Source organism: Oncorhynchus keta, chromosome 1, assembly GCF_023373465.1.
Source record: "Oncorhynchus keta strain PuntledgeMale-10-30-2019 chromosome 1, Oket_V2, whole genome shotgun sequence".
Taxonomy (NCBI): Eukaryota; Metazoa; Chordata; class Actinopteri; order Salmoniformes; family Salmonidae; genus Oncorhynchus; species Oncorhynchus keta.
In genome coordinates this window covers 62,157,630-62,169,688 of record NC_068421.1, presented here as the reverse complement: position 1 = coordinate 62,169,688, position 12,059 = coordinate 62,157,630, and the positions used below count along the sequence as shown (strand labels likewise).

At 44.4% G+C, this 12,059-nt stretch overlaps 2 protein-coding genes across 3 annotated transcripts in view; one reads left to right on the top strand and one right to left on the bottom strand.

Moving 5' to 3' along the window:
• The window catches only part of rgl1 (ral guanine nucleotide dissociation stimulator-like 1), a 48,502-nt gene that overhangs the window by 708 nt on the left and 35,735 nt on the right, over window positions 1-12,059 (top strand). The window contains exon 1 of one of the 2 annotated variants that reach the window (XM_035780612.1): window positions 6,096-6,709. The exons of the other annotated variant lie outside the window; for it this stretch is intronic. Within the exon in view, the coding sequence (XP_035636505.1) occupies window positions 6,554-6,709 (156 nt within the window). The 5' untranslated portion in view covers window positions 6,096-6,553. Of the gene's footprint in view, window positions 1-6,095; window positions 6,710-12,059 lie in introns of those variants that run through there. 2 annotated transcript variants of the gene reach the window in all.
• On the bottom strand, window positions 253-6,241 carry LOC118394393 (putative C->U-editing enzyme APOBEC-4). The gene is made up of 3 exons (XM_035787569.1): window positions 6,230-6,241; window positions 1,120-1,388; window positions 253-1,021 (listed from the first exon to the last, which is right to left on the bottom strand). Exons 1-3 carry the CDS (start codon window positions 6,239-6,241, stop codon window positions 253-255), a joined length of 1,050 nt encoding a protein of 349 aa, XP_035643462.1.

The following is a 12,059-nucleotide window of genomic DNA, read 5'->3' as shown; positions in this document are numbered from 1 at the left end:
CGCACACATGCAGAGTCCTCCCACCTCTCACCATCCTGTCCTCTAGCCTCTAGCGCAGTGCCAAAACAAGGTGCATCTACATGGGTAGGCAGACAGGTATTCAGGCAAGTACACACTCACAGCAAACACAAACAGAGTATACGGAGCACACAATGCAAAACACAGCTGGCATCAACTCCATTCATTATTGTTAATTAAATATTACACACATGACAGTTTCATTTTTAAGAATTGTGTTGTGACTCCCCTGCACTATTTTCTTCTGGATCTTCCTCTTTTCGAGTCTCTGTGCTGGGACTGACTGATTGCTGTTGGCACTTCCTTCTCTACCTCCCGCACTATCTCCACCAGACGCCCAGGCAGCCGCAGAGAGAGCAGGGGGGAGAAGAACCCAGAGGAGGAGGGAGGAGATTGGGGTTGACCCCTCCAAGGTGGAGGCATCCTGACATGTCTGACCACATTGATAGGGTGAAGATAGGCTGGGAGGGGGGCATGAACTACCCTAGGTTGGGGTGTGGAGATGTGCATGGATGTGTTCAGGTGTGGGGGAGAGAGCAGGGTGAGCGCTTGGGGAGTGTGGGTTCTCTCCACAGGCTCTGTGTATGTCCTCAGTGGGAGGTCCAAAAAGGCAGGGCCTATACCTGTAATAGCTGATATGTGAATTGCATTAACCCTGTCCGCCTCTACTCTCTCAGGCAGCAGGGGGAGCTGTAGGGCCGACGGTGGGACATCTCTAACAAAACACCTTAGCAGATGCCCCCAAGCAGCTCCAGAGATGGGGCTGAGGGTGAGTCGAGGCCAGAGGGCAGCCAGGCTGCGGAGGCCTGTTTGATTGTCCAGACTGTGGGTCTGGCTGGGGGCTGTGTGGTAGAGCTGGGAGAAGAGCAGATCCAGGCGCACCCATGGATAGTGCAGCAAGAAGGAGATCAGGGTCTGGGAACACTCCTGGCACGGCGTGTTGTTACAGTACAGTATGATGTAGCTCACTTCCTCACACACTTCTAGTACTGAGGACAAGTAGCTGGGGAGGGACACACAAGAGCCTTGCAGTAAATGCATACAATATCGACATTGCTACACAGTTTGCATTGAGAGTATGAGTGACGAACTCTGACTCACCCCTGATGGTCAAACAGCAGGGGCTCAGGGTGTTGACCTTGTGCAAGACAGTTTCTAGCCTGACCCCTCTGAAATAAGGTCCCACTGGGGCCCCATAGCTCATAGAACAGCCGCAGGGCCCTGGCCCCCGAGGGCCCCATGGGAAAGCCAAATGCTTCACAGAACTGGGAGTAGGACACGGCTGCCTCTGCCCCTGTCAGGATGTGTTGGGGACACTGAGGGCAGTCAGGAGAGCTGGACGCTGCCTGATGGTCACTCATCACACTGACCTGCAGGGGGCAGTACACACAGACACAGTGAAAATATTCCAGGTAAACAAGTGTTGTACACGGGAACATCATGTTCACCACTTTACCAAAATATATGCACAACTAAATGTGTGGGAACAGCAGGGCATATCTATTGCAGTGTGTCTGTTGAGAGACAAATGTATTCTATGTAAATGGTCATTGTTATTCACCAAAGGAAAAAAATATTTTTCTTTAAGATGTATTGATTGAGCGGCTGAGAGTCATATAGCTGATTATAATTACGTAAGATGTGATATTCTTGTGTAACGGGGTGAAATGAGTCAGTTATGCCAGAGGAGAGGAGAGACTGGGCTCTTGATGAGTAACAGCTTCACTGGAAGGAAAGTAGAGACGTCTCTACAGAGCAAACATGACCCCATTGGCCCCATGTGGGTATTTGGTGGGCACGGTGGACACAGACTAGCCCACATAAGCCCAAAACAGACCAGCCTACAACAGCCCAATACGGTCCACACCAATCTCAACACAGGCTAACCCAAAACAAGCCCACACCAGCCCAACACAGGCCAGCCCACGCCAAGCCCAACACAGGCTAGCCCACACCAAGCCCACACCAGCCCAACACAGGCCAGCCCACACCAAGCCCAACACAGAATAGCCCACATCAATCACACATAAGCAAAACACAGGCTAGCCGACACTAGCCCAACAGGGGCTAGACCACACTAAGCCCAGCATAAGCTAGCCACCACCAAACCCAGCTAGAAGAGGGGGCTCATTAGAATATTTGGGGGTATGGTGTGCACACAGGCCTTTTTCTGCAACCGTTACTGAGAGTATCGTTCCAGTTTAAGTGTTCTGTTGTGTGGTGCCCATGTTTTTATCTTGAACACCAGGAATGATGAAGTCTTTAAAAGAAGTGCTTGTGACATACAGTACCAAACATGTGGACACACCTACTTATTCAAGAGTTTTTCTTTATTTGTACTATCTTCTACATTGTAGAATAATAGTGAAGACACATTAGTGAAGACATCAAAACTATGAAATAACACATCATGTAGTAACCAAAAAGTGTTACGCAAAACAAAATATAGTTTATATTTGAGAAAACTTCAAAGTAGCCACCCTTTGCCTTGATGACAGCTTTGCACACTCTTGGCATTCTCTCAACCAGCTTCACCTGGAATGTTTTTCCAACCGTCTTGAAGGAGTTCCCACATATGCTGAGCACTTGTTGTTTTCCTTCACTCTGCGGTCCAACTCATCCCAAACTATCTCAATTGGGTTGAGGGCGGGTGATTGTGGAGGACAGGTCATCTGATGCAGCACTTCACTCTCCTTCTTGGTCAAAAAGGCCTTACACAACCTGGAGGTGTGTTGGGTCATTGTCCTGTTGAAAAACAAATGATAGTCCCACTAAGCCCAAACCAGATGGGATGGCATGTTGCTGCAGAAAGCTGTAGTAGCCATGCTGTATGCCTTGAATTTTAAATAAATAACTGACAGTGTCACCAGCAAAGCACCCCTCGCCATCATACCTCCTCCTCCATGCTTCATGGTGGGAACCACACATGCGGAGATCATCCATTCACCTACATGGCAGTTGGAACAAAAAATCTGAAATTTGGACTCATCAGACCGAAGGACAGATTTCCACCAGTCTAATGTTCATTGATTGTGTATCTCGGCCCAAGCAAGTCTCTTCTTCTTAACAGTTTCTCTTGTAAAAATAGCAGAGTGGTGTTTTGCTGAGCTTGGTGGAGGATAAGTGTACCTGGCCTTACTTGGGAACCCTGTGGTGCAGATCTGTTATTTACAAAACAAAATGGCAGGAAAGCAGTGGGTAGAGTAAAAGATAAGAGAAATTAAATGGAGAAAAGGAAATACTATTGGTTTCTAAGAAACACAGTGCTTCTTCTCCTACTGTCTTTCTGTCTGCCTCCATCCTTTTTTCTCCTCTTCTTCCGTCACTGATCCAGAGATAGTGTAGGCTCTGTGTCGCACTGTCCCCTCTGTGTGTCTGGTAATGTGCAACACTTCCTTCAGTCTTTGTCATCCACAGCTCTTCAGACAGTCACTGTGTAGTCATGTCAAGAAGTGTTTTGTTTTCTGCACGGCCCTGGCCGTACCACGCACCATGGTAACAATCACGGAGGCCACTCAAGGGCACTGGAGTGTGTTGTGTAAAGAGTTACTGTTGGGAAGGACACCCTAAATACTGTATTTGTCTCTGCTTATACAAAGCTGAATAAGTAATATGATTTTGGGATGGCAAAGACTGAATAATGACATCAGACGAGGAAATTTGAGATGTTTTTGCTCTCTGTCGCACAAGATACATGTGAAATGGTAATATGATACAACAACAAAAAGTGTTTATTTTACTTCTCTGGTATTTAATTTGGGTTGTATACTCATAAGATACACTGCTGTGAGTTGTGTCAGCAATATCTGCTGTGTGTACTGCGTGTGAGTGTATTGCGTGTGAGCTGTGTTGCGAGACTTGTGGGTCTCGCTTTCCCTCAGCTGTGTAAAATTGTGTAGGCTACAGAGAGAGAGAGAGAGAGAGAGAGAGAGAGAGAGAGAGAGAGAAGAGAGAGAGAGAGAGAGAGAGAGAGAGAGAGAGAGAGAGAGAGAGAGAGAGAGAGAGAAAAGAGAGAGAGAGAGAAGAGAGAGAGAAGAGAGAGAGAGAGAGAGAGAGAGAATTGACAGGAAAGAGAGAAGGAGACAGCGGGAAAGAGAGTAAGTATTGGAGTGTTCTACTTTTTCTGGGGGGAAAGAGTGGAAGAGTGGACTGAACAACAGAAAAAGGAAACGAGGGAGGGGAGAGGAAGAGAGGGGGTTGCCAGTTCACTAGAAGTCCAGAAGAAATCTGACTTTAGGAGCGACCAGGCTGACACTGCATTCTGTTCACTCACTATTCCTTCCTCTGTCATCTCATTCATACAAAAACACATTGAACTCTGGCCACACTTGGGTTGATTCACTCTCATTGGGTGTGTCAACGTGTGTTCGGTAGAATGTACAACCCCTGAAGTGGACCAAAGTGCAGCGTGTTGAGCATACATTTTCCTTTTATTTAAAATGTCCCCCACAAAACAACAAACGAAGAAACAACAGTGAAGCTTACAGGGCTATAGTGCCACTAACAAAAGTCAACTATCCACACTGAAAGGAGGGAAAAAGGTCTACCTAAGTATGATTCCCAATCAGACAACGATAAACAGCTGTCCCTGATTGAGAACCATACCCGGCCAAAACATAGAAATAAAGAAACATAGAAAACAAAACATAGAATGCCCACCCCACATCACACCCTGACCTAACCAAATAGAGAAATAAAACGGCTCTCTAAGGTCAGGGCGTGACAATAACACTACAAGGACAGTTCAACTTCTATTATCCAGAGGTTACTGTTACTGTGCTTCAGTAAAGTTGATGTTTTAGGGGATGAGGTTAAACTAGCTAGCCAGGCCTTACCTCCACTACATGGTAGCACAGAGTGAATGGATATGTCAGATTTCACCAGATTGCATGTGAGTGTGTATGTGGTTGAGTTAGGAAACCGTTACTAACTAGGTCAGTGAGTGAATTAGTGATGACTGGTGTGTGTACAGGAGTATTTAGAGGGCTGCTCCGGATGTATTGATGTTTCTACAGTGGCTGCTGATTCACCTGAGGACAGGATGTTAGGCTTGAATCCAAAGCTTTGGCAAAAATCGGAAGCAACTTTCCTCACCCTGTGGCCTATTCACTGTTGCAACCAGGCATGGCGGTCTGAGTGTAGGCCTACGTGTGTGTGGTGTGTGTGTGTGTGTGTGTGTGTGTGTGTGTGTGTGTGTGTGTGTGTGTGTGTGTGTGTGTGTGTGTGTGTGTGTGTGTGTGTGTGTGTGTGTGTGTGTGTGTGTGTGTGTGTGTGTGTGTGTGTTGTGTGTTTGCGTGTGTGTGAGCGGTGCCTGGTCCCAGATAATCCTCCTCAGCAACGGCTGCGTTTTACACATGACTGACTCTCTTCCCTACTGCACACGCTCTCTCTCTCTCACACACACACACACACACACACACACACACACACACACACACACACACACACACACACACACACACACACACACACACACACACACCACACACACACACACACACACACACACACACACACGCACACACGCAGACACACACTCTTCTCTCTTTCTCTCTCAGTCCCTATTAAATCCTATTCTCCAACGTTATCCATTTATGACCATTTGAACCTTGCTTCCAGTCTCAAAGGGCATCATCTACCACTTTTTGTTGGGTGTTGGTTAACAAACCAGTAGAATTAGTAACTGCTGAAGCACATAGCAGTTAGGTGTTGTACTGTTACTCTCAGATCTCTGGGACAACCCAGACCTCTATCATGCTTTAACATGATCTGTGTTACTTTTCTCATAATGGCTGTGGCTATGGAGATTAGTGGTTTGAGTGGTGTATTAATTTTGGCTCAGGTACCACATAAATTAGGCCATCCAAGTTAACATCATGGAAAACATCCATTAGAATATATTGTAAATCCTGACATCCTCCTTCCATAACATCAACCTCCCTTTTCTCTTTTCCCGTCTTTCATCCACATTTTTAGTCACTGGATAGTTAAGGGGCTTATCCTAAGCTCCTCCCACTCTTGGCTGAGACAGAGTGAGCGAGGGAGAGAAGGAGAGATAGACAATAGAATTTAATCACTCATTTGGTCAGAGCTGGTAGGCTTACAACCAAGCTCCACACACACTGAGAGGGGAAAAGAGAGAGAAGGAGTGAGTTTAAAGGAGAAGAGAAAGAGGAAACAGTGTCTGTTGGAGAGGAAGCCTCACTCACACCTCCAGGAACATAGCGAAGAGGGAATTCCAAGACCAGAGACACAGCAACCTAGCCTGGGAGCAGGAGGACTGACCAGCCTACTGAACCACACAGGTAGAGAATATAACAGAGAATAAAACCTGAGCCCTTGGGGTACAGAAGACCAGTGACAACAGCCACTCTGAGCCAGTGGATCCACAACATTCTACCACCCTGATCCAGACACTGAGGAACCAGAGATCCAGAGATCCAGAGGAAGCCCCAACAGCACCCTCGCGCTGCCTTCCAGAGTAGAATATGTCCTGCCAGCCCAGCCAACCCTGCCGCTGAGCCGCTGGGGCACCATGATATCCCACTACCCCCTGGCCATCCTGCTGCCCTGGCCCCCCGGTCCCCACGGACACTGCTCCGACATGGAGGCCTCTCTGCTAGATGGGGAGGGAGGGGTGGCCCTGCAGAGGTACCAGGCTCGATCACCAGAGAGCAGCCCCCGACACTGGGTCAGTCACTACCGGAGTGTGTGTGTGTGTGTGTGTGTGTGTGTGTGTGTGTGTGTGTGTGTGTGTGTGTGTGTGTGTGTGTGTGTGTGTGTGTGTGTGTGTGTGTGTGTGTGTGTGTGTGTGTGTGTGTGTGTGTGTGTGTGTGTGTGTGTGCGTGTGTGCGTGCGCATGTGTGTGTAGCTGTCTTTCATGTACCCTTCTCTGTGTATCTCTGTCTATGGTGGATAGTCTTTAATGTTAGGGAAACATTGTTTCACACTTTCTGCTGTGTCCTTCCAGTACGATGGACTGGTCTTCTCATCTGAAGTGAGTCTATACACTATCCTGCTCTGTCTCTCTGTCTGAGTTGTCTCTGTGTTCAATCTCTCAGTGATGCTGTGTTCAGGTCTGCAGGGCCAAATTCAAGGAGATATGTTTTGGTAGTTTCATTGTTGGGCTGAGGTGTGAGAGAGACACTGCACAAAGGGATTCAGGAAATTGACAGAAAAGTAGACGATGGCAGACCATTCAATGTCCAAAGTCTTTAGTGTACTAGAAGGAACAGTCCAATGTGATTGTGTACAGTAGTGAAGGCAGATGGCAGACAGACAGGGGACAGCTCTACCTTCATAGAGAAGTGTGACCTGTACTTCTGCTGAGCTCTGTTTATTCCTCAAAGATCAATCTGTGTGGTTGTGGTGATTCTGAGGAAACGGAGGAGGGAAAGAGGGGAGGAGAAGGAGGGGGTTGTTGTTGAGCGGGAAGCGAAGCCTCGTCTCTAGCCCCTGTCAGCAGTTCTGCTGCACAGAAGCATGTAGGTAGTGCTGACCACTGGTAACACACGGTCGCTCTCTCTGACCACTCCTGACCGCTACTGACCTGCTGGTCATCCATCCATTCAGGGAACCTGCATCACTGCTCTGCCTTCCACACAGTTTACGTTCCAACTACCAAGAAGTGGTTACATCAGAGTCTATCAGCAATGTAGCTGGAACATGAGCCATGGTTGTGTTTACATATGATGTACTATCAGTGTGTGTTTATAGAGAGGTAATAACAGTTTATTAACCACGTCACTTTGAGTGTTTGCATGAGAGAGATGTTTTGTGTACCTATTTGAGCCCTGAATCTTTTGAATCTGGCATTCACCTAAACATTGTTGATGTGGTATCTAAGAATAGAGGTGTTTGGGTGGTCTGTGTATGTTTAACCAATCGAAATGTAGATACGGCAACTATTAGTAGGTCTGTGGCTCAGTACTAAAGCACATAGTGTTGATATGGTGAATATGGATATAATCTGAATGGAGGTCTGTGTGTGCTCAGTGGATATAAAGTGTGACATTGTGAATGTTTATGATGGTCCTCCCCTGGTCCTCTTATCTGACATCCTGGCTGACGTCTCTTTCCGACTCGCTGGACAGTTTCCGCCCATTGTTTCCCGGACAGAAAGGCCAGGCCGGACGGCAGGCCTCTCCCACTGACCACTGCTCACACAGATTCCAAACATACATATTCCAAACATACATATTCCAAACATACATATTCCAAACACACAGATTTGTGATTTCACACGAAATAATAATACACACAAAACAGATTTTGTGTACATACGCACATGTACACAATCACAGTGTGTAGGCTAATAGGTCTAAGCTCGTTTTGGCATTGACACACCAAACAACGAGTCTGTGTGTGTTAAATGCGGTCTGAATCGTGTTTCTTTGATTGTTTGTCAGAGAATGACCAACCTCCCTGTACTCTGATAGCACACTATGTTTCCCTATATTAGACTCTCTCCTCTCTATCTATTCACACTATGTTTCCCTATATTAGACTCTCTCCTCCCTATCTATTCGCACTATGTTTCCCTATATTAGACTCTCTCCTCTCTATCTATTCACACTATGTTTCCCTATATTAGACTCTTTCCTCCCTATCTATTCACACTATGTTTCCCTATATTAGACTCTTTCCTCCCTATCTATTCACACTATGTTTCCCTATATTAGACTCTTTCCTCCCTATCTATTCACACTATGTTTCCCTATATTAGACTCTTTCCTCCCTATCTATTCACACTATGTTTCCCTATATTAGACTCTTTCCTCCCTATCTATTCACACTATGTTTCCCTATATTAGACTCTCTCCTCCCTATCTATTCACACTATGTTTCCCTATATTAGACTCTCTCCTCTCTATCTATTCACACTATGTTTCCCTATATTAGACTCTCTCCTCTCTATCTATTCACACTATGTTCCCCTATATTAGACTCTTTCCTCCCTATCTATTCACACTATGTTTCCCTATATTAGACTCTTTCCTCCCTATCTATTCACACTATGTTTCCCTATATTAGACTCTTTCCTCCCTATCTATTCACACTATGTTCCCCTATTTTAGACTCTCTCCTCCCTATCTATTCACACTATGTTTCCCTATATTAGACTCTCTCCTCTCTATCTATTCACACTATGTTTCCCTATATTAGACTCTTTCCTCCCTATCTATTCACACTCTGTTTCCCTATATTAGACTCTCTCCTCTCTTTCTATCCACACTCTGTTTCCCTATATTAGACTCTCTCCTCCCTATCTATTCACACTATGTTTCCCTATATTAGACTCTCTTCTCCCTATCTATTCACACTGTGTTTCCCTATATTAGACTCTCCTCCCTATCTATTCACACTGTGTTTCCCTATATTAGACTCTCTCCTCTCTTTCTATTCACACTATGTTTCCCTATATTAGACTCTCTCCTCCCTATCTATTCACACTATGTTTCCCTATATTAGACTCTCTCCTCTCTATCTATTCACACTATGTTTCCCTATATTAGACTCTCTCCTCCCTATCTATTCACACTATGTTTCCCTATATTAGACTCTCTCCTCTCTATCTATTCACACTATGTTTCCCTATATTAGACTCTCTCCTCTCTTTCTATTCACACAATGTTTCCCTATATTAGACTCTCTCCTCCCTATCTATTCACACTCTGTTTCCCTATATTAGACTCTCTCCTCCCTATCTATTCACACTCTGTTTCCCTATATTAGACTCTCTCCTCTCTATCTATTCACACTGTTTCCCTATATTAGACTCTCTCCTCCCTATCTATTCACACTCTGTTTCCCTATATTAGACTCTCTCCTCTCTATCTATTCACACTGTTTCCCTATATTAGACTCTCTCCTCCCTATCTATTCACACTATGTTTCCCTATATTAGACTCTCTTCTCCCTATCTATTCACACTGTGTTTCCCTATATTCGACTCTCCTCCCTATCTATTCACACTGTGTTTCCCTATATTAGACTCTCTCCTCTCTTTCTATTCACACTATGTTTCCCTATATTAGACTCTTTCCTCCCTATCTATTCACACTATGTTTCCCTATATTAGACTCTCTCCTCTCTATCTATTCACACTATGTTTCCCTATATTAGACTCTCTCCTCCCTATATATTCACACTATGTTTCCCTATATTAGACTCTCTCCTCCCTATCTATTCACACAATGTTTCCCTATATTAGACTCTCTCCTCCCTATCTATTCACACTCTGTTTCCCTATATTAGACTCTCTCCTCCCTATCTATTCACACTCTGTTTCCCTATATTAGACTCTCTCCTCCCTATCTATTCACACTATGTTTCCCTATATTAGACTCTCTCCTCTCTATCTATTCACACTGTTTCCCTATATTAGACTCTCTCCTCCCTATCTATTCACACTCTGTTTCCCTATATTAGACTCTCTCCTCCCTATCTATTCACACTATGTTTCCCTATATTAGACTCTCTCCTCCCTATCTATTCACACTGTTTCCCTATATTAGACTCTCTCCTCCCTATCTATTCACACTCTGTTTCCCTATATTAGACTCTCTCCTCCCTATCTATTCACACTCTGTTTCCCTATATTAGACTCTCTCCTCCCTATCTATTCACACTATGTTTCCCTATATTAGACTCTCTCCTCTCTATCTATTCACACTGTTTCCCTATATTAGACTCTCTCCTCCATATCTATTCACACAATGTTTCCCTATATTAGACTCTCTCACCCCTATCTATTCACACAATGTTTCCCTATATTAGACTCTCTCCTCCCTATCTATTCACACTATGTTTCCCTATATTAGACTCTCTCCTCTCTATCTATTCACACTGTTTCCCTATATTAGACTCTCTCCTCCCTATCTATTCACACTATGTTTCCCTATATTAGACTCTCTCCTCCCTATCTATTCACACTATGTTTCCCTATATTAGACTCTCTCCTCTCTATCTATTCACACTATGTTTCCCTATATTAGACTCTCTCCTCTCTATCTATTCACACTATGTTTCCCTATATTAGACTCTCTCCTCCATATCTATTCACACAATGTTTCCCTATATTAGACTCTCTCACTGTTTCCCTATATTAGACTCTCTCCTCCCTATCTATTCACACTATGTTTCCCTATATTAGACTCTCTCCTCTCTATCTATTCACACTGTTTCCCTATATTAGACTCTCTCCTCCCTATCTATTCACACTGTGTTTCCCTATATTAGACTCTCTCCTCTCTATCTATTCACACTATGTTTCCCTATATTAGACTCTCTTCTCCCTATCTATTCACACTATGTTTCCCTATATTAGACTCTCTCCTCTCTATCTATTCACACTATGTTTCCCTATATTAGACTCTCTCTTCTCTTTCTATTCACACAATGTTTCCCTATATTAGACTCTCTCCTCCCTATCTATTCACACTCTGTTTCCCTATATTAGACTCTCTCCTTCCTATCTATTCACACTATGTTTCCCTATATTAGACTCTCTCCTCTCTATCTATTCACACTGTTTCCCTATATTAGACTCTCTCCTCCATATCTATTCACACAATTTTTCCCTATATTAGACTCTCTCCTCCCTATCTATTCACACAATGTTTCCCTATATTAGACTCTCTCCTCCCTATCTATTCACACTATGTTTCCCTATATTAGACTCTCTCCTCTCTATCTATTCACACTGTTTCCCTATATTAGACTCTCTCCTCCCTATCTATTCACACTATGTTTCCCTATATTAGACTCTCTCCTCCCTATCTATTCACACTATGTTTCCCTATATTAGACTCTCTCCTCCCTATCTATTCACACTATGTTTCCCTATATTAGACTCTCTCCTCCCTATCTATTCACACTATGTTTCCCTATATTAGACTCTCTCCTCTCTATCTATTCACACTATGTTTCCCTATATTAGACTCTCTTCTCCCTATCTATTCACACTATGTTTCCCTATATTAGACTCTCTTCTCCCTATCTATTCACACTGTGTTTCCCTATATTAGACTCTCTTCTCC